This window comes from Eulemur rufifrons, chromosome 15 (assembly GCF_041146395.1).
Source record: "Eulemur rufifrons isolate Redbay chromosome 15, OSU_ERuf_1, whole genome shotgun sequence".
NCBI lineage: Eukaryota > Metazoa > Chordata > Mammalia > Primates > Lemuridae > Eulemur > Eulemur rufifrons.
In genome coordinates, this window is record NC_090997.1 from 14,197,883 (window position 1) to 14,221,456 (window position 23,574).

General features: G+C 38.8%; 1 protein-coding gene across 4 annotated transcripts in view; it reads left to right on the plus strand.

Moving 5' to 3' along the window:
• Positions 1–23,574, plus strand: part of RUNX2 (RUNX family transcription factor 2) — a 205,679-nt gene that overhangs the window by 133,431 nt on the left and 48,674 nt on the right. For all 4 annotated transcript variants that reach the window (XM_069487787.1, XM_069487788.1, XM_069487790.1 and 1 more), the window contains one exon: positions 20,088–20,261. In XM_069487787.1, the coding sequence (XP_069343888.1) occupies positions 20,088–20,261 (174 nt within the window). The remainder of the gene's footprint in view (positions 1–20,087; positions 20,262–23,574) is intronic.

Below are 23,574 nucleotides of genomic sequence, written 5' to 3' on the forward strand. Positions count from 1 at the left end.
AGAACCCAAGCGGTGTTTATACTCCTTACCCCAGGCATCTTCAAAGCTATTTAGATTAAATAGAATAGTCAAGAAGATGCTGTCCTATTATTCCATTAAAATTGGAAACGAGGTTTTCTCTATTGATGGCTGATTTTCCTGGCTTACCTTCCTTTTCTCTATGGAGCTCTGATTTTTTACTTTCAAGGACACACAGTAGAGACTGGTCTTCTTTCTTTAATAGAGCTCTGTTCTTGTTTTATTCTTTTAGCCAGTATGCTATCGAAGTTAAACTTTGGTACTGTTAGTGTTTTAAGAAAATAAATCTGATAAATGAAGGTAAGTAAAAAAATTTTTTTTTTTTTTATTTTAAGAAAATTCATCCAAAACTTGTTTGGCAACATAGTTCTCATGCATGACTAGGCCATTTCCAGTTGTTTCTGTTTTTAAGAAATTTCAAGATTTTTAGTTTGTTTTTCATTTAAACATGCCCCTGGATTGTTAAAAACAGACAAACAAAAAAAAAACCTTAGTGTTGGCTGGTACGAAAACTAGATGTAAAAGTATTACTAGAAATGAAAGTGAGCAGGGGGCTTTCTCTACCCAATCAGTAAGGAGACATCAGAAACAGCAAAAATGAAAAACAAAACTTAAGTCTGGGTGTCAGCAACAAAGGTAAAATTTCAGTCAGATGTGTACGATTTTGAAATTACGTTCCCTTCTCCCCAAAAAAGAACAACCTTAGATTTTTCTCCCATTTTGCCAAGTATTCCCTCGTAGGCTTTCGATTCGTTCTACAGGCCACACACACAGGAGCAGGGCTGTCTGTCACACAACCCAGATGCCCAGCTGTGGAAGATATTCTTTCAGCAGCATCCGTCTGTTTCTTGGCAAGACTTTTAGGCAGTCTAAAGAAAACAGTCCTGGAGCAGCCTTTGGACCTGCCTTGCGGTTAATACTGTGCCGGCTTGTATCTGGTTCCTGCTTTGACCTTGTGGGCCTGGACACTTTCCTTACAATCTTTGTCTCTGTCTCTCTCTTTTAGAGAATATTTGTGATTTTTGGTTCAATTTCGTGAAACTCCTGTGGACATACAGAGAAACTTTACTTTTTTTGGTTGTTTCTGTACCGATTCAAGAAAGGTGGGTGGGTTTTGGAAGGCAAAGATCTTATGGGAGGAAAAGAGGATCTTTTTGCAATACGCCAAGTATGTTGGCAAAATAAAAAAGTTTTCACCAGTTCATTTTCAAACCTGATGGTCTTTAATAGTCTGAATGGGAGAACTAGTTCATTTCATAGCCAGCAACTGTAATAAAATTCAGATTCAGGGGCAACCTGGAGTAGGTTAGCATAATCTGTTCTTAAGGGAATATTCTTAGGCTTAAAGGGTGGTCTTCTTTGAAAGAACTATTTAATAGCTGTATTCTTTGGTTTAAATCTTTATTTTTACAGCGTTTGTATTGCTCAGCCTTTGTGCTGAAGAGATTTTATTTTCCTATTCTCTTGATTATTTTAAGGTTAGCAGTTGAATGTTGCTACAGTTTACACAAGGGAGTGGTTCCCCATTCTCACACCCCCCAGCTCCACCCTCCCCCCAAGTCCTCCCACCTGACAATCATGTCTGAAGTAATTTCCCAGCAGTGATGTTGACCTTGGGAGATGTTGTGTTTCCAGTTCTTGGTGTGTTTTTTTTTTTGCTCTGTGTGTGTGTGTGTGTGTATGTTTGTGTGTATATTTGCCTTAATATCTTATGGATAATTAGTTGTTGCTTAACTTGGAAGTCCTGTTCATCTCTCTCCTTTTCCTTGACCCATTCAGATAATCAACATGTGGTAGTCAAAGGTGGGGGAGTGCCTTATGCATGACGACAGGTGCTAATCTTGAAGGAAATTTACCTTGCATTCCACCCATTAAGGGTACAGTACGTAAAAATGGCTTAATGTCTCTTTGAAGGTGTCAGCGGGCATGTGTGGGACCACACAGAATGGGTTTCACTGAAAGTAATAGAGTGAAATTGTCTGCATAATTATTTTCGTTGGATTGAGAATCAGCAGCCCTCTTTGGGTTCAGGAAATAAACCTCTGTTAAAACCATATGGCACTATTCTCAGAAGAGATGTTATTACAGGGCCACTTCCCTCCGAAATTTTGAGTCAGGAGTTCTTGAAAGGAGTCACATATGTGTGAGAATGAACGTCAAGTTTTCTTCCTTAGGCGTAGTTGTGAAAGTCAGATGTTTTCTTTCCTTTTTCACAAATGCCACCATGGTCACCAGGTATAAGGTCCTTGGGAAGAAGCAGGCTGAGCTGCCAGCAGTGCAGCCACTTCAGGTATAAATGTTTGAATTATTATCTGGGCCAAAGGATTTTGTTTTTAAAAGAAAAGAAAAATTGCCCTTAATCCAGTGAAATGTGATTTGTCAACACTGAAAACACATCTTAAAGTCAGGATAATTGCATTCTGTCTGTCCAAATCCTTACTGCAGATTCATTTGATTTTTTTTCCCCCTTTGCCCAACATCAGTGGCTATAAAACTTTCCTCTGAACTAGTTGTCATAGTGCTAGTGTGCCCCTAGAGCTAGGTATATTGGAATAAAAGTTAAAGTGAGTAAGAGTATACCAACTGGTATAATGGCTAGGGAATATTTGGGGATCAACTAAGTTAGGAAAATATATTAAAAATACCCACAATATTTCTAAATTGTATATATGTAGTTAAGTACACACTATACTGTGTACATTGTGATGAATCACTGTGGATTTCATCTTTTTTGAGGGACTAGGCAGTCTTCCTGTTTAGTCTTTGCTGTAGAAGGAATATAAGCAAACCATTGATACTTGTTCATGTCTGTTAATAAGCCTGGAATCTTATCAGCATCTGTAGAGCTTAAGTCTGGCTGTTGGTAATACTAGGAAGTTAAAATGTCTCTTTGAGCGTCAGACTCTCAGTGAGTACTTAATAGACATCAAGTTCGGCTTTTCATTTCCTATCCTAGAGGAAGAAGGCCAGATAACCTATGATTGTGAATGGTTAAGAAGACTTTTTCTATTGCTGTAGGTGTTTCTGTAGTGAGAACTGGTTTTCACTAGATAGAATGGTTGCTAACATATAGATCCTTCAGTCGCTGATCACATTCTGGATTCAATCATTTATTTATTGGACAAACACTAATTGGGTACCTACCTGATGCACTTTAAAAAGGGCCGTGGAAATTGAGAGATGACATAATCATCTCTGGCCCATCACATGGTCCAGAAAGAAGCTTGGTCTAATTTAGGAGATAAGGGATGGATATTAATGACTGTGCTTGTGTGACAGAAAGTGATAGAAAATGAGAAAGGACACAAGAAAGTGGCAGCTGAAGTGACACAGAAGTTCAGAAGCAGTTTTACTTCTATTTGGGAGGTGGAGAGAAGGTTTTATTGAAGTCAAGGCATTTGAGCTGAATCTTGAAGATTTCTAATTTGGCTTTTTGGTAGAGATTCTTTGATATCAAATTCTAGGTAGATAGATGGAGACTTTTAGAAGACTAACACTGTATGTCTATTACTTTTATTATGGAAAAAAAACCTCCATCTTGTCCCTGGCTCCACTTGCAAGTCTACTGATGGAAGTTATGGTATGGAGATATAATATTGCATGCCTTGGTACTTTGGCTTAGGTGGTTCCTTCTACCTCAACCATCATCTGCTCTTTTTTCTATTAATCTTGGGCCTATTCAACATTCAGGGTCACATACCCCTTACTAGAGCTGCACCAATACAAATGTGATAATGCCTTTCACATTATAGATATTCAGTTGAATATACTTCATTTGAACAGAGTAGATCAGGTAATTGAATGAATCTTCTTACTACAGGGGTCCACAACCTTTTCCACTGACCTGCAGGGGAGGCGGGGATGGTTTCAGAATGATTCAAGTGCATTACATTTATTGTGCAAACCTCTCTGCTAGTGATAATCTGTATTTGCAGCCACTCCCCAGCGCTAGCATCACCACCTCTGTTCCACCTCAGATCGTCAGGCATTAGATTCTCATAAGGAGCTCACAGCCTAGATCCCTCGCATGCACAGTTTACAGTAGGGTTGGTGATCCTGTGACAATTTAATGCCGGCTGATGTGATGGGGCGGAGCTTCTGCGGTGACTCCAGCGATGGGAAGTGGCTGTAAATACAGATGAAGTTGTGCTCCCTCAGCCTGCGGCTCACCTCTTGCTGTGCACTGCCCTCCCCCCTTCCTATGTTTCATGGAAGACAATTTTTCCAGGCACCAGAGATGGGGGGTTGGAGGTGGGGCGGCAGAGCTCTGTGGCCTGGTCCCTAAAAACTGGCCGTGGGCGGAGGGGGGAGTTGGGGGGTTGGGGGGTTGGGGAGGGCGGGGGGGGGGGGGAGAGGATGGGTTGAGGACCGCAGTCTTAATATATACTGAAGTTTGTTTTCAGATTAGCGTTAAGAAATAAAAATTTATACTGTGAACTAGTACCTAAAATTATAGACCAGCCTTGGGCCTAAATTTGAATTAATAGAAAATAAGGCCATTACAAAATCAGTAGAGGAGACAGTCATGTTTTTTCAAGGGACACTGTAAATTGCTTTAGATTTTAGCAACCTCTGGTGTTCAGATTTCATATAGGGAAAAAGAAGAGGTCTAAAAATCTTTAGGCCGATTTGGTGGCTCCAACTTTCTTTTCAGAGTCCTTTTATATGTGTTTATTAGTTAAGTTTGCAGCTCTGCAGATGATACCACTCATCCTATTTGCATTGGATCCCTGCCATACCTCTATTCATAACAGATGTATTCTTTTCTTTTATCTCCATATACATTTTTTAGGGTTTGTTGTTTTCAGATAGACTACAAGAGTGAGAATGCAAAAAGGGATAAGGTGGAGAAGAGGGGATTGAGTCTATTCTATTTTGTTTCCACATTTCTCTCAAGCTAATCGGAGTGGCAAATGGTAGGATAAGAAGTGATCAGATATACTGCCACATGAGATTCAGGGAGCCTTTGGGGAGGAACCTTCCTCAGAAGAAATGCTGGGGAGGATGGTTAACTTTAGAGGTATTTGCTGTCACTTCATGTTTGCTTTTGCTCTCCCTCATTTTTCATGCTGACTCCGATGTTCGCATTGCCAATGTAATGTTTAGGCCAGAACACATTTTGCTTACACTCTGACCTGTGCACGTGGTAGGTACAGAGCCACAGTCCGACTTGTCACTTGGCCCAGGAAGGACTGATTGCCATGCATTTGGGAGGGCTTTTAGGCCAGATATTTCTCCCATTTGGTTAAAATAACATGACTAAGATTGAACTCAGAAGACATTGTGAATGCTTATAACCACCTGTTAGAAGTATTCTTATAGAGATATGTCCGGGAAGCCATTAGAAATATGAGTCTGAAGTTCAGGAGAGACTGGAGATGCATTTTTGGTAGTCACAGGAACTTGAAGCCGTTGGTGCTGATGAGGTCACTTGGGGAATGGGTACGGAATGCATGGACGAGAGTTTTATCGTTGTGGCCAAATTAACTTTGTATCCTTGACCTGAAATAGAAGGTTCTCTTTCTAAGCTCTCCTGGGCCCCTGAAGCAGCAGCAGAGCAGATTCAGAACCATTTCAGTGGCTACTCCATGGGTTGTCTCCACCACCAGCTCTTCCTTCTCTTCCTAGATTTCTTTACTGGCTCCTCTTCTTTGCCTAACCTCCTAAAATGTTTGTGCTTCTTAAGGTTTCCTTTTAGACACTTTTCCCCACTCATTCTGTATCCATTACCTGAGTGTCCTCATTTACACCATTAGCTTTGTGTTCCTGTGACTACTGAAAATGTATCTCCAGCCTCTTCTGAACTTCGGACTTGTGTTTCTAGTTTGCTTCCTGAGTATCTGCACTTCAATATGTCCCATGGGTACTTCAAACTCATGTACAACACAACATTATGGATTCCCTACCTCCACTTCAAGCGAACTTCTCTGCCCAAACATGAACCTCCTTCAGTTTCCCAGTTCTGAGTGTCCCACAGTTCACCCTGTTGACCACACCAGAAACTTGAGACTCACCCTCTCTGTCTTATTTCTTACATCCAATCTATTCCACTGTACTGTTGTCTCTGTCTCTATTCTGTGTCTCAAATTCATTCCCTCATATCTATTAGCAATGTTTTTGCTTACTTCACTCCCTCAATATTTATCTCCTGACCTATAATATAAAAATAATTTTCTAACTGGTTTTATGTCTCTAACTCCATTACCTTCTCAACCTATCTTCCCCCATAAGTAAAGTGGTCTTCCTAAACTGTAAACCAACTCATGGCACATCCTTGCTTAAAATACTTCAGTGGCTCCCTGTTATTTGCAGGATGAAGTTAGACTTTGTGGTGTAGTGATAAGGCCTTTTAGCATCTGATCTGCCCAGCTGCCTTCCACCCACAGCCCTGTGGCTGAGCTCCAGCTGGGCCGAATTGCTTCACTCTGTACTTTCTTATCTCTGTGCTTTTGCACCTGCCGTACCTTCTGGTTGGAATGTCATTTTCTTCTGCATTTGTTTGGCCAAATTCTACTCATTCTTTAAGTCTCCTCAAACGTCATCTCCTCTGGGAGCCCTTCTTGACTGTTCTCGGAAGTTTAGTATTTAATCTTCCTTCCCCTTTAGTTGCCTGTTCATACCTCGATTATGCTATTTTTCACACTGCTATAATTATTTGTTTTTATGATGCCTCCTGGTATAGTGAAAGCCCCCTAGTTTAGCATAGTTCATGGTACATAATAAGTGCTCAGGAAATTTTAATTGGTAAATGAACGATATATTTGCATAGTGGTTTTACCTGTATAGGACATTTTAACCTCTATTACATTTCATCCTGATGATATTCCTGGGAGGCAGATACTTTGATCCTCATTTGACAGGTGAGGAAGTTGAGTCATAGGAGGAAGTTGAGTCATAGAGATGATAGGTTATTTGTCTAGAGCCTCATAACCAAGTTAGCGGCAAAACTAGGAATAGACTCTCAAGTTTTCCTGCTTCTTGTGTCATCAGGCCCAAATTTAGATATAGGATTCTAAATTTTTTAGTCAAACCTTGCCTTGGTCTTTTAACTATTTCATTAAGTTCACTAATTGTGTGTAATAGTATATGTGTGTGTGTATGTGTGTGTGTGTGTAACTCATAATGACAGGTGAGGAATCCATAGCATTATTGATTGTTAGAATTGGAAATTAGGTAGTCTGCTGTTTTACAGATGAGAAAATGCTGTACCCGAAAAGCTCTTGACTTGCCATTAGTGGCAGAAAGCATGTCTCCTTTCAGGCACATGTTTTCTTTCTTCCTACATTTTGGGCAATCAGTTCCATAGGACAGAGTTTCACTATTGACTCTCAAGGGCTGTTAGGATTTGTTGAACCTAATTTAGGTCAGTTGATTCTTGGGAAGAGCCTATTCTCTGAGCAGAAAGAATTTCTGAGAACATTCTCAATGAAAGATCCATGAAAGAGGTAGGACCTAGAAGAGAAAGAATTAAATGATGCTGTTCTTTCAGTGATTATCCCACTTTTCCAGATTGTGTTACCTCTTTTCCAGTGAGGTACATGTTCTTGAACATGTACCATTTTGGAAAAAAAAAAATGAAGGTATCTACTTAGGCTGAAGGATGAGAACTTCATATTGCAAAGAAACGTATGTTCAGTGATCAAAAGGGTTTTTGGTGTCATGGTGCAAATAGAGTATTAAGCATCTTGGGCCTTGAGAGAACAGCATCCCTAATTATCTGGAAACAGACATGGAACTCATGTTATTAGTATCATGTTCCTTTGACTGGATTCCCTCTCTGTGCATAAATGTGTATGCATGTAATAGAGATAATATAAATTTATAACCATATATACATATGTATATGTAGGAAGGGCAATACTTTGTCCATTTCACATGGACAAAAGAAAGAAATTCCACCAGTCATTACTGATTAAATAATTCAGTATGAAGCCAGTGGACAGAAATTGTGAAACAATACTATACTTGCTTTTAAAAAACAAAAAAAGGTTTTAATTTTAATCACTTGAAGGTTTTTAAAAACTGTTAACCCACACCAACCCACTTCCTTTGGCTTGAAAATAATGCACTTTTCTAATCTGTTGTGCCTTGAAAAAAGGATAAAACTCGCTATCTTCTTACTCCATTTAACACTACTTTAGATTCCCTTTTATATAACAATAACTTGATCCTACTCAAAATACTTGGCACCTTTAGTGACAGAGTGGAATGTAAGAACACTTTAGCAGATCTGAATGTGAGTAAACTCCAGTAGTTTTGGAATGAAGAGGTAGTTTTCAGTTCCTTATTCAGAGTTCACAGAAGATAAGAATACTAGGATTAACACAATGGACTCCCTTCATTACACATGGCTGAATATAGCAATTATCTGTCTATCAAGACTAGTAAATTGTGCAACAGCATTAAGGAAGGGTAGATGGATAGGTAGATAAATGCTATTCCATTGGAAAAAGGTGCTGATATATGAGGTAATCCTTTGAGTTTAACTTGTAAAAACTATTTTATTTTGGAGTTTATATCATGTTACCCTTGCAGCTTAGAGAGAAATGATTTTTTTTTTTTTATTGTTGACCGCATTTTTCAGTTCCTTACCCATCTGAATTTTATTAGGGGGGTTATTTCAAAGACATCTCTTGTTTAATCATGTTTAAACAATCTGTTTAAGACCTGTTGTGTAGATATAAACACAATGGTCCTTTAATGTAGTAAAACAGACTTCTGACAGACATAGCACATAACAGACATCCATCCATTATTGCTTAAGCTGCTGTTCCTTCCATGCCTGACCTGAGAGGGTAACCACAGAGCTCAGCCGACAGCATTTGCTAGTTAGAAGACACTAACATATGCCTATGCGCCATATTAATGTCTAGCAAGCAGAGAATTGCAGAGCAGCATACAATTGGAGAGGCCTTAGACTAGATTAAAACTAAGTACCTTAAATCTGTTTTAATGGCTGTGTTTACATCTCCTTCTTCTTCATTCCTTTAAAAAGTAATCAGGTTTTGCAAGCGTTAAGAAAACCCTCTGCTTGCCAGCTGGACTAGGTCCAGTTTAAGCAAGAAATTCCCCCCCCACCCCCTTTTTTCTGTCTTTTTCTTTTTTCTTCCTCTATGATCTTCACTGCCATTCAGCACAGCAAGACAAGGCTGCAGGAGCTGTCTGACTTTTTCCTTGGTTATTACTTTTTAACATTTTCTTCCTGCTACAGAAATGAGAAAATTGAGAATGATGTTCTGCTGCTGTAGCAGCGGATGTCAAGAGAGGAGCCCTTTGCACTTTTTTAATTCTATGCAGTGTTTCTCTTTGCTTAAAACTCTCTCTCTCTCTGTTTTTTTGTCTCTGTCTGTCTGTTTCTCTGTCTGTGTCTGTCTCTTATAACATATGCACAAAACTGTAAAAATGAAAGAGAAACAGAGAGGATCGCATGCTAAGGAAATTGAGCCAGGATCCAGGAATTGCGTGACAGTCTGTTTGTAGGCTAGTTGTCATTGTACCCTTTGAAGAATAATGCCATCCATGTTTAGCTGGATTGGCAAATAAACAGTGATGCTTTTTGTTCAACCGTGGAAGCTACCATTTCTATTGCCAAAAACATTACCATTAAAAAAATGCTTTACGTCTCTCAGTGGGTCTCTGTAAGTGCTAGTAACACAAAGAACTATGGTGTGTGTGAACATATTATAGTCAAGAAAGGTAAAGAAAATGTTTTTGGAACTAAAACACTTAAGTTTTACTAAGTTTTGGAAGTAAAGTGTAGAAATAGAGAAAGAGATCTTTTGTTCATTTCCCAGAAAGTGAAGAGAGAGATGAAGATTCAGATGGCCCGGGATGGCTGTGGATATTGAGTTGTAATTAGTAGGAGAATAACATGTGTTTTGATAAAATGGAGTTGGAAAAACTGGGTATCATGTAATAACATCTCTGAAGTAAGCTTCTGTACTTTCTCTTGATGTGTTCTTATGGTCTCTTTTCTTTTTTTTCTTTCCTTCTGTGGAAGTCTGGTATGTGAAAAAGAGGGCTAAGACAGGTTAGGGGACTGTCTCCCAGTGTCACTGCCCAGTTCCATGACTTCAAGCAAGTCACATTATTTTTCTGGGCATTGATTACTTTTCTAAAATGAAGAATCTGGTCTGATGAAATACATATTCTCTTCTAGCTTTGAAAAATACTAATTCATATAATTTTACTTTGAATGGGAGTTAGGAGGAAAAGAAGCATCCTTTGGAAACAACAAGCCACCAAAGTCAAGAGTAGCAGGTTTGAAACAAGAAAGAATCAGAGAATCTGGAGATAAAGAGGCACAGTAGGTTAGAGATGTATTAGGAGGTGGGAGAGGGGCTACGGTGAAGTCAGCCAGGTTTCTGGTTAGCGCTTTTTTCCCTGACTGCAAAAAGTATTACTCATATCTCTTCTTATATGTTTCCATGATGCTTTCATCTCATCTTTCTTTAAATTTTCTTAATCCTTTTTCTCTTCTTATCTCCTAGGAATTTTTTTTTTCTTTAGATGTCTTCAGTTTTTTGAGTCCATTGTTTTAAGAAAAGGAATTATATTTTAAACACGTGTTTAATAGAATTTATTCCCTGATGTGGGATGATATTAGCATAGCCTGCCTGATAACTCTTTCCTTTCTTCCAGATACTGTATGCTTTGATTATTGTGATTAGCTATAGCCTAAAATCCAAAAGTTATAAAGGAACTTGCATTTGTATACATGGAAATTAATATTACACAATTTTTTCATTTGTGTATATATTTATTAAAAGATCTTGAATTCTTTAACAGTTAGAAGCCTAAGTGTTTTAATTTATTATTTTATTTTTTTGAGACAGGGTCTTGCTCTGTTGCCTGGGCTAAAGTGCAGTGGTGTCATTTTAACTCACTGCAACTGCAAACTCCTGGGCTCAAGGGATTCTCCTGCCTCAACTTTGAGAGTAGCTGGGACCACAGATGCATGCCACCATGGTTGGCTAATTTTTCTATATTTTGTGGAGATGGGGTCTTGTGATGTTGTCCAGGCCCGTCTAAAACTCCTGGCCTCAAACGATCCTCTGGCCTCAGCCTCCCAAAGTGCTGGGATTATAGGAGTGAGCCACCACACCTAGCCTAGAAGGCTAAATTTTGAAAGAGGCAGGCTTTCAATTCTCTCTTGCACACATCTTATTGTATTTAAAAAATGACTACATATGAGATTGGAAGAGTGAACTTTTTTGTCACTATTCTAAACTGGTGCCTTTTATTATTAAAAGAAAGCAAAATGAGCTTTTAACATTTTTTTTTTCTGTGAACTGGAGTTCCTAGAATATTTCTGTGGAGTCTATGGCTTAAGTATGTAATTATGTCTCTTGAGTAGATTATATTTTCCTTCCCATAATTATGTTTTACCCAAGAGACTGGAAAGACTTCAGACCTCTCTTGGGTGGAATTGTTCTTCCTCTCTTCTCTCTTCATAAACTCCGAATCCTACGTGCCCGACTCTGTTCAAGGGCTGACAGGGGGCTCTTGAAGATATGTGGTAGTGATTATGATTTTTTTCCCTTTAGAAATTGGTTTATATATTAAGAGGGGCCCTTAGAGAGAAGCTCTGCTAGCTCATTTTTGAAATGCCATCAGAGAAGAATCTCCTGGAAGGAGATTTGTTTATGATCTGTGGTCCTCTGTCTGAAGCCACACACTAACATTGCTCCAGGGCTGTCTCCTCTCATGAGGTGTCCTGTGTCATATTGCACAGCTTTTAATTTCCAGTGGCTCAGAGGGGCTAGAGGCCTTAAACATGAAGACAGTTTTTTAGTCCATTTCATTATTCTAGTCCAGAAATAGTTTTGACCTGAACCAGACAGCATACTTCCTAGGAAAAAAGATGACTCAGCAGCCTTTCCCAGCAAAGATTATAGACTCATCAATTTTACTGTGGGAAATGTTTCCCAATAACCAGCTTTTTTTCTCCTCCTCTCTGTCTTTTACTGGACAAAAGGAGAGATAATTTTAAATTTATCTGTGTTGCTATTGATTAATTCAACAAGCATTTCTTGTGTGCCTTCTCTGTCTGTACCTAGGCTCTAAGTCTGGGCTAGACTTAAAACATGACACCCATCCTCAAGGGGTTCACAATCAAGTCTAGGAATATCTAAGATAATAGAGTTTGAAATTTTGTATAAATATTTTACGTTAACTCATGATATATTAATGCTTGCTGAATGCCTACTGCACCTAAGTATAACCACGTGTAGTAGACAAAAAACTGTTGTACTGCTCTTAGCTTGCTGAGATAGAAACCAGAGGGGTCACCAAAGGCCCTTGAGACAGAAAATACCAGAACAATGTGATGACCAGGTTGAGACTGGGAAGGGATTTTGCCAAATGGAGTTGATAGGGAGAGGGTGTTCCAAGTGGAGGGGATGGCTTGGGCAAAGGCACAGGGCCTCTTTGAAGACTTGTGGGTAGACCAGCGTGAGCAGAGCACAGACTAGGAGCAGTGCAGTTGTAGCCATCAGAAATGATGACAACACACAGTGGGACCATATTTTCCAGGTCCTTGTTTTCTGGGCTCAGGGGTTTCTATTTAATTCAGTAGACAATGGAAGGAAGACAACTATAAGGTTTTGAACAGTAAGTGACATGAGTGTTAGGTTTTGGGGGCAGAAAGAATTTTAGAAGTTAAGCTTTCATTTTTGGTAAGTGAAGAAACTAAGGCCCCCAGGGTCCCATTAAATCCCCTCCTGTGCTCATACAACTAGTTGGTGCCCTTTCAAATATGCCAGGCTGCTCCTCTGTTATATTAGCCACAGGCCAGGGGTTAGACCATGGTTCTAGCAGGGGCCCATTCCTATAGTTGAATGGATGATGGGGTCTAGGAAAAGAAGTGGCAGAAAGATACCTAAGCTGGATTTTGAGTCTGGGAGACTAGAAATGTGTGATAATGGAAATAAGGAAATCAGAGGAGAAGCTGGTTAAAACTGTTTATGGTGGGTATGGAGGCAAAGGGCTTAACTAAACAGTACAAGATGGTGGGTAGGTCTTTGATTTCCAGTCTTTCACAAACCACTAGTGAAATATAGTCATCTGAATGTAAACAGAAGAGAGTTTCATTTTTCTCAATAATATTTCCATTTTCAAATATATGTAGGAATGCAGAAAATTAGGGTTTTTAATCTAGAGCCTCAATAGTTATAAAGTATTTGGATCAGAACTTTGCATGGCTTCCCTGAGAATTTACCTGAGTCTGTGTAAACTTTCCTGTTATATTGCTTTTGCTGGAAACCACCAACTGAACTGCCTAAGATACAGGAAGGCTCATCCTTAGTAGTAGAATTCCAGATAATTTCATCTGGACTTGAATTATGACTTTAAAATTGGTCAACCTGTTCCCTAATCCCTCCCTACAAACACTCTTTCATGTACCATTTTCAGGATCAAGAGATTAGAACTGAAGGGCCTCATTATTTTTTTTCCAGAACTGCTGTGGAATAGAAGCTCTGTTGACATAAAACCAATTTGCTATGAAAAACAGTAATTCTGATGCAAGTACTCTCCTCTGTTCCTTTTTACTCTAAGGATTACTGTCACAGCATTCTTAATCTGTTATATCCTGTGGCTTGAGCCCTAGAGTATTGGACCAGATCTCATTCTGTCATATATTTGGTGACAGCAAAATTAGCTAATGTCTCCCCAGCCACTGCCTTCTCCAGGGAAGCCCGAATGCATGGCGGATGGCACTCACGGGCTGCCAGAGTATCATTTTATTGATCAGAAGAGCTTTCTTTAAAGGGCACATTCCCATACGTATTTATTGCATAGCTTAAAAGAATTAATGTGTAGTATAAGGCTGGCAGTATCAAGTGAATTGAAGAATGGTGTGCCCCTGTTTAGATTGATACCACATAAGATTTAGCATCATCTTGTCTCGCAAGATATTTATTATCATGTTTCTATCGTTTTCCCTCCAGCTAATTTCCCTCCTTCCTTCTCTTCTTACCAAAATCCTAGTCAGCCTTCCAGGACAGACATAATGGTCTCATCGTTGAGGGTTTCCTCTTTGCTTTCAGTCGAAATCGATTGCTCCCCTGTACTTCCTACAGCACTTTACTATGTTTTTTAACTTTTTATTATGAAAAATTTAAAACATTTATGAAAATAGAGATTATATTTAATAAATTCCCATCATCACCTTCTTTTTTGCTGTATTTTCTTCATCTATTATTTTTGCTGAAATATTTTAAAGCAAATATCAGACTTTGTGACATTTAAACCTTAAATATATGCTTGCCCTTATAAAAAATAAGAACATTTTCTTACATAATTACAAAAAGCATCACTCCTTAATATTTTAAAAGAGTGCATATTCACGTTTTCTCAGCTGATCCCCAACCATGGCATTTCAGTGATTATCCTCACCACAGCCTTTCTTCAGTTATATTTAATTGCTTGCCTTTCTTCCCCACTACACTGTGAACTCCTTGAGGGCAAGGAAATCACCTTATGTATTTTTCTCTCCCTTGCTCCTTACAATACCTACTGAGACTTCATGTAGCAGATTATCCAGTACACACTAACTGACCCAGATACGGACATGGTACTGATTCCTTACTGATGCTCCGTTGCAGATCTTCCTTCAAACTTTATTTTATTGAAAAATATATCCTTATGACATCCAGGATACTAATAGATAATCTAATAAGTGAGTGTTTAAAACCAATTAAAAATACTACTGTAAAAAGATGAGCTGCCAAACATCATCCCCTAGTGATCAGCAGAATGATTCTCCTGTGCCCTGTTAGGGTGGACCTGACATTACATGGTGCATTCGTCATGAAAGGTGCCTTGTTTTGTTTTTTGTAAGTACATTTTGGTACCCTTTAGGAGGAGTGATCTAACTGGTGCAGTGCATCATGTTGTGGGTATAGTGTGTAGGGTATGAGGTTCTGGCTGGGGGGCCATGTAGCACTCCTAAGTTGTGAAGCATTTCTCAAGCAACTTTTATAAAAATGGGAAAAGTAGGTCACATCACAGAGGCAAGTTTATTTTTGTAGTTCACAGACTACATTTTCAGAGTCTTCACGTACCAGTTTCAGATGTGTGATTTTTGAAAGGAGAAATTATAATGGTAGTATTACTAACTTTCATTGTGGGTAGGGAACAATGGGCCGATTAGCTAGACTACGACTTAGTGACTTAACAGTTCCTCATACGTCTTTGCTCTAAGGATGTGTGAATGCTGTGACCTTTTGATCATGCTTTCTTCTTGTGCCCCTGAATTTATTGCAACAAAAGTCATATTCAGCCAAACACACTCAACTTTTTGAAAGGAATCTTTTCTGAAAACTACTTTTTTCTTTTCTATTTTAAATTCATTTTTAATCATTTCCCCTGAATGACTGCGGCTGAACTATTATGATCTATAATAAACTGGTTGGCAATGGGAGAGAAAAGAGCCCTGGACCAGCAATCAAGAAACCTGAGATTTAGTGCTGCCCCTAACTATGTGACTTTGGGCAAATCCTGTCCCCTCTCAGGGACTCGGGGTCTTCATCCTCAAGAGAAGTACATTGCTCTAAAATTTAGAGTCTAAGTGATTTCTATTGCCCTGTTTATCTCTCTGATTCTAAATGACTTTCAACAGTGCTGAAGAGTTACAGTGAGAGCAAATGGGATTTTTCAGAAAGAAAGCAAGTTTTTACTTAAATGAATGTCCTTCAGTAAGATTTCATAGGAAGCACCCATAAAGGCTTATCTCTAAAGAAGGGTTTTTCCCCCTGGAATCACTACATTGCCAGATAAGGAGAAATGAGGTTTTTTGGGGGGAAAGATAGTGTTGTAATATGATATCCTGGCCCAGAAAATTTCTTCAATCAAGGCATTTATGTAAAAGAGAACACTTATGTATTCATGTATTTTGTAAATATTCATTGATTACCTGTATGGAAGGCCCTGAACTAGGTTGTTACATGACAGCTGTAAACAAGACAGAGTACTCATTCCCATGCGATTTATAGTCTTGTAGGAGAGAGAAAAATATACAAGATAATTATAGATTGCTGTAAAGGAAATAAAGAAAGGATATTCTCAACAGGTTGGCAACCTACTTTGGTTATGAGAGGCAGGCAAGGCCTCTTGTAGGAGGTGGTGTTCACCCTGAGGTCTAAGGGATAAGAAAGAGTGGGTCATACATAGAGTCAGGGGGAGAACGTTTCAGAAATGTGGAAAAGTCCAGGATGGGAAACTGAAAAGGAGACAATTTGTCAGATGTCCAGAGAGAGTTAGGGTTTTATGCTAGGGTGTGCTGTTAGAAATGGAGAAAACTCAGTAGATTTGAGACACAGAGTTGAGATGGACTTAGTAATGGATTGAATGTGGGGAGTGAGGGAGAAGGATAAATTACCGAAAATGCCTAGGTTTTTGGACTAAGCAACTGAGTGGCTTGTGTCATTTACTGAGATGGGGGACTATAAGGGAGGAATAGGGTTTTCTGGAGGGAAAAATCAAGAATTCTGTCTTGAATATATTGCATTTAAGATACCATTGAGACATGCTAGGGAAGATGTCAAGTAATGAGTGGGACACACAAACCTGGAACTCAGGACAGAGGTCAGGGCTCCGCCCAGGAATGGGGGAGTCATTGGTGTGAATAGGTGGCCTTTAGTGCATGAGACTGAGATCATCTTGGGCAGTTGTTCTCAATCCTGGCTGCACACTGGATCATGTGGTGTGCTGTTAAAAAATAACTTTTCCCCAGGTCCCGCCATCAGAATTTCTGATTTAATTGAACCACTGTGGGGCCTGGACATCCATATATTTCAAAGCTCCCTAGGACATTCGCTTATCCAGCCAGAGTGGAAGGACCATTGGCTGTAGGGAGAACGTGCAGCTAGAGAAGAGCATCCAGGACTGAGCTTTACATAGGGTGTCAATATAACAGAAGAGTTTTCCATTCTTCATACCCTGCTCCTGCTTGGAAGATCTACTCTTTGGCCCTTTAGATGAGGTTCGGTCTTCCCTGTACCATGGCAGAGTACCTTGTCCTTGATTTAGTCAATGTGTCTTTTGTCTCCTGTGTTCTTGATTTCTGAAGGAATTGCTTGAGTGCTGAGGATTTAAGTACATCTTTCAGCCCATCATTCGAGTGTTACCCTGATGTGGTTTAGTGATAGTGGGTGTTTGTCATGGTTGAAAGATGAAGAACCTGTTTGGCTTTTGCTCTTCAATGTACTGTAAGAATTTTGTTGTGGTTGTGGTGGTGGCTATGAAGGGGCAGATATCTACAAGGAAAAATGCATATTTTTTGTGTGTATATATATGTGTGTGTGTGTATATACGTACACCCAGATAGACATACACACACACAGAGATAGATGTTCTCTCAAATAATCTAAGCTGCCTATAGATACTTGGTGGTTTCCTTTGAAGATAATTTCCAAAAGGTCACTGAGGCTTTTAAAAGTTCACCTGCTCTTAAATTTGTCACACTTACCAAGTGTGAAAACTATTCCAAGTCCTTTATTCCTGCCTACAACATCCTATTACTCCTGAAAACACTGGGCTAAGAGAGAACACAAATGTATTCACACATGCACCCACTGAGCTCATGTCTTACACAGTCTCTATGAAAACCTAATGCAAAGGCTGTAGAAAGCAGAGGCAAAGCTTATTAAATTTTCTTGTGACCCATGGTCCACATAAAGTTCCAGTGTATGAAGGAACCAAGCAAGATCATGTAGCCCTCCCCTTAGTCCTCAGGGAACCTGCCATTCCAAAAATACAGCCTATCAAAAAAAATAACTTTCACGGACAGTTCCATAAGCTTCCTTGTTAATGTTTACAGCTCTATCAATACCACATCAATACTTTTGTGTGTATGTATGAGGAACAGACTCCATGGATCTAACTGTGACAAGTACTATATAATTCCTTAATTGTGAAACTAGTTAGACCCAGAAAGATGTGCTGATGGAAGTTTGGTGAGTTAGGCTACGGCCATTTGTTTAAGGTAATGGGTGGGTTATTAACTTTGTAATTGAATCCTTGCTGCTATGTTGAAAACCAGCCTTGGCATCTCACTGGGCTTAGTTAGTTCTTAGGTGTCTCACTGTGTATGATCTGGATATTTTCAGTCCTCCATAGCAGCTGGGTTGGGGAAGGAAGAGAAAGTTAGAATGCCAGCGTTGATGGTGCCATGTGATGAGTGGAAAGCTCAGTCAGCTGGGTCTACGACTGTAGCCTCGTCCAGGCCGAGCCTGTCAAAAGCTGATGACTACAGTCTAGTTGTTTTACATGTGCAGGCCTTAATAACTTCATCTACAAACACCTTACTTGCCACGGTCAAGGAGCTGATTTGGGTCATCTCTAAATGTCATTTAGGGCTAAAATCTATTTGTAATGTGGATAGAAAACCATAAATGGCGGGGAAAACAACCGTTAACAGTGAATTTCCCTAGTTTTTTCCTGATTATTTTTCTTCTAGGTCTAATCCCTCTGTTATAGCAGATTCCCAAAACTTGCACTGGCAGGAAATAGGGTGGTGGGTGCATTTCAGTTAATGGGCCTAGTTGGAACATGTTTGACCGTGGAGACAGCTACACTCATATTACCAAGCCTTGGCTTCCTGTCTGTTTTCTTTGGGCTGGGTAGGCAATGAAAAAGGAGACAGGAAAATACATTTTGGGGCAAATAAAATAAGGAATTTGTCTTATGAAGGCAGCTTATAGTTGGGAAATTCTAATGTTCAACTTAACCCTCTCCTGATACGTTTCTCTTGTCCAGCATTAAGTGGAACATGAGGTGTTTGCAATACCCATAGAGTAGTGAAGAGCTCCCAGTTCTTGAAGGCTTTTAATAATACTCCTTCGAGTTTTTTTTTTCTTTTATGGGTAGTAATCCTATATCCCTGTTTTTTTTCTTTAAAGAGCAGATTCTTAATCCAGTCATCATCTTAATAGCTCTTCTTTGAATCAGCTTCAGTCACTTAATAATTTTACTAAAATATTGGGGCAACATTGTAGGGCCTCGCTGGTATGGAATATGGAGGAAGGAACCCACAGTATATTTCTGTTTATGTGTTAGGCATTGTGTTTTTCCACCACAGCACCACTCTACAGATTTGTGCTTAACTATGTTGCACCCAGATTCTGATGTTTTTCTCTTATACTTGTACCAAGACACTACTGTGCTCCTTTGTTAAGAATGATTTGATTATTTTTAAAAAGTCTTAGTACTTTGGGTATATTTTAATTTAAATATATTTTTAATTCCAGAATTTCCTTAGGTTTTAGGCTTTAATAAACCAGAAGAGAGATACAAAGTTCTTTTTTTTCCCTCAAATAACGGATTGTCACATTCACATGTTTACTCAGAGAGTATATTTTAGTTTCTTTTACAAAACCACAGTCATAGTTTTAAAATAAAAAAGCATTCTCTCTGATTTAACAGAGTTTATTATATGCTTTCCGGCTTTGGCATATCACAAAATACCCAGATTCCACCTGAGAATTTGAATTTTCTTGCTTACATTTCTGGGTTTAAAAAAAATTTTTTTTTTTTAAATCTCTTATAGGGGTTCTAGTTTCGAGCTTTAATTTTTCAGAAAAGGGTCTCAGTAAGGGGTAGTTGCAACATTAAAAAAAGTCACTACAGTCATCACGGCAATTTCTCTTTGACAAATGTGTTTGTGTTTCTGCCCCAGCTTTGTGACATCAGTATACCTATCATGCATGGACTCCTGAACTTTCAGAGGAGATTTCTTCCATCATGAAACAAGCAAACGCTCCCCAGTACATACTCACCTTTCCAGTTTTTCACTGAGAGGGCAGAGGAAGTGCCTAGTGTCTGGCCTCAGAGTTGCCTTTGGGACCCCTCAGCTCTCCATATCCAGAACGGAGCTAGGAATGCTTGGCACCAGATAATGCTTATAAAGCAATTTGAAATGGAAGGCATTATGTAGATGCAGCATTATAAATATCAGTATTGATAATTCCTTGGTTTAAACTCCCAGTATGTATGTTCACATATCTATTTAGCATGGTCAATTGTTCAGCTAATTAATATGCTTTTATTTTATGATTTGCTGTTTCCAGGGCACAGACAGAAGCTTGATGACTCTAAACCTAGTTTGTTCTCTGACCGCCTCAGTGATTTAGGGCGCATTCCTCATCCCAGTATGAGAGTAGGTGTCCCGCCTCAGAACCCACGGCCCTCCCTGAACTCTGCACCAAGTCCTTTTAATCCACAAGGACAGAGTCAGATTACAGGTAAGACAGACTCATAGGTTTCACTTGCGCAGACGCTGGCAGGCTGGGGGTGAGGGGCTACCACATGAGATGTGTTCACGTGAGCACTCCTGGAACTGTGAAACAGCTTGTTATTGAAGAATCAAGACTTGAAGATACTGATTTCTTTGATATTCAATAATTTTGGGATAAAATTTTGGGGGAAATTTCTAGTAATGCTGTACTGTGCAGCAATGTCAGTCTACACATTGGTGGAATGGTAATAACTATGCACTTTGGGAGAATGTTGTGAGTTTCTATATTGTATTCAGGTGGTGCAGGGGATAACATCACACCCTGACTATTAGAAAATTAGTGTTACTGTCTCAGATTTGGGCTTAAATTTCTTACATGTATAACTGTTTCATTAAGTTTGCTTGAAAATTGCCCAGGGCTAACAGGAAGCCTTGATTGGGAGTTATAAGGCAAGGTCAGTGAGTGGCTGATTGGGCAGACAGAATTCATTTCTGATTCACATTTAGCTCCAGTTCCTAATTCAACAACATTTCTCTCTATACATTCTAGTGTAAGCTGCTTCCTTTACCTTTCTTCTTAGAAATTAACATCAGCATTACATTACAGAGTAATCATTCACATTTGATGCGTTAAGATCCCCAACTCTTTTCTTTTTGCCCCATTTTGCAAAAACAGATCTTATTTTAGGATAGTTTGATTGCTCTTAGGTTATGATGACAAGAGAGAGTCTTAATTATTATAGCTCTTTAATTTGTAGATTAAAAGTTTTGAGAGCAGAAAGGAGCTTTACATGTCATTCTGTTGCTGTCATTGGTAGAGGTTAGACTAGAATAGAGGGAAAATAAGTCAAAACAAAACATATAGTAAACCCTCAACATGGATCTTTTTTAATGGTTAGATTTTTGTTCATTGTGGTTAGGTTCCAGTGTCCTTAATGGTCTTAAAGCATAACTGTTTATAAACTTAAATGACCTACCTGTTCTTCTCCTCTGCCCATATTATGTAAATGTATTCTTAGATATTTACTTAGTGTACTTTCACTTTCTGTGGGTATATGTATATTAGTCTGAATATATGGATTTGCATGAGTATATATTTAAAAAATAATATGGAGTTATAAAAATAAAATACCTAAATGCCGAAGAGAACCAGATACCTGCATGAAGGAAGAACATTAGAGCTCTGTGAAGAGTGGCCATTTTTAGTCTATATAAAACTTTAAATGTTGATATGTGGGAATCAAAAGGTTAAATGTGGTCATTAGACATGTCCTTGATAAAAATGGAAGGGTAAAGTTCACACTAACGTGAATTTGAAGCTTGTAGCTATGGTGCTACTGCATTTACAGTGGTGGACTTTGGATTATTGATTAAGGCTCATAATAGCTTTCCTTTTGTCTTTATATAGCCCTTAGACTGTGTGTGTGTGGGTGTATGTGTTTGTAGAAGCATGTGTATGTGTGTGTATGTGTATGTGTGTGTGTGTATATGATTTGTAATGGACTTAACGATGACTAGTAAAACATACAGATATATGTTCCATGATTTGGCAACCACTGGATTTTATAAATGTTTGATTACTATATTCTAATCTTTAACTTTGCTAATTATGTTATGTTAATAACTAATGCTTTAAAAATGGCCTTTGGAATCTGCTTGTTGCTAGATTCACTTAAGAATATTCTTCTCTCAAGGTTTTGTCCTTAAATCTAAAGAGGAGATCATAAGATAGATCCAGGGGACATTTTAGAACCTAAACCTACCTTAAATACCATGAAACCAAAGGCTGGAAAAATTGTGAAGAGGATCTACATTTTAGCAGCATCCCCGCCCACCAGATGTAAGTGCAGAGTGTGAAGCTCTGAGAACGTGTGGGATGTGTTGATGCCAGAAGAGCATCCAAGTGGATCAGGAGTGTGGCCATCCACAGACCTGGCTCTCCTCTGATTGTCAGCTTCTCTTTACTGTCTTCCTTGTTGGGAAGCTCAGGAAGGTTAAACCTCTTGTCTGTGGTTGCACAGCAAGTTAGTGGCAGTGAACATATTCACTGAATATATTTCTAAAAATGAAAATATAAAACAAGTTTATTTCTAGGTACTGATAGCTGCTTGGAATTTTTAGAAGAATATTAACTCTTTGGGGATTGTAGTGCTAGTAGAATTGATTTATAAATCAGTCATTGTCATTGTCTTCTTTTTGTTTTTTAAACATCCACAAGGTATTGGTCTCAACAACTTTTCCCAAATATTCTAAATTTGCATATGTACACATATGTGCGTGCCACCCCTACCCACTCTTGGCCATTTGAGCTTTCTTTAAATGCCCCCATATTGTTAGTGAGTTAACACAAGTTTCTGCCCATAACCAAGGGTGTTCAGAGTTCTACTGTGACTCAAAATTTTAGGAAAACCCAAGAACACCTGGAGCAGCAACAATGTGAAAGTGAATTGAATAGATTTAAGTTTTTAAAATCTCTGGATCAATTTTCTTGCTTATTCAATAAAGTATGATTTAAGGCCTACCACATGTAGAGAATTGGGTCTTAGGTAATGCAGGGGAGAGAAGAAAAGTGCTGTCCTTGAGTTAAAGTCTAGTTGAAGAGACAGTTAGTCTTCCCAGGCTCACATACTACATCCTGTGCCCCAGACTGTAATGCTGTTGTTCCTTGAGAATGCATTCTTTTCTCTGTACCCCTTTACTATTCCACCTATGGTAGTCTCTGCTGACAAGATTCCACCCATTCTTTGAGGTTACTATGCTATCTTGCTTAGGAAAGGGTCCTGGAACCTTCATCCAATGGCTGCGTATCCATCCTCTAAGTTTTAGTTGTAATCGTCTTATTTTATATTAATAGCTTCTTTGTATTTTGCTCTTTCTACCCTGCTAGATTGTAAATTATTTGAGGAATTTATTACAGGGATGTATTTTCTTTTGTGACTAGCACAGTGGTAGTGTCTCATTGAATGTTGGATTAATGAAAGTTCAGATGAGAAGAAATCAGTGCGAGATATCATGCTATCACTCTTCTTTCTAATTTTCTATCCCAGAATACCATTGTTCCCTGGTGAACAATACAGCTTAAGCCGCATTTTAATAAAACACTCACGTAGTTATACCATTTAGTTTTATTCCAGTTTAGGATCTACAAAATTGCATGATTAAATTTAAATTATTGAGCCCTGCCTGTAATGGATTTTGTAACTTCTTTGCAACATACCACATCTGCATTTTAGTTCATGTAATCCTTTGGACACAGATGTTTGTAACAGGAAAGGTCCAGTTACCTCTCGTTGGCTTGGTATTCTTGGTATCTCAAGCTC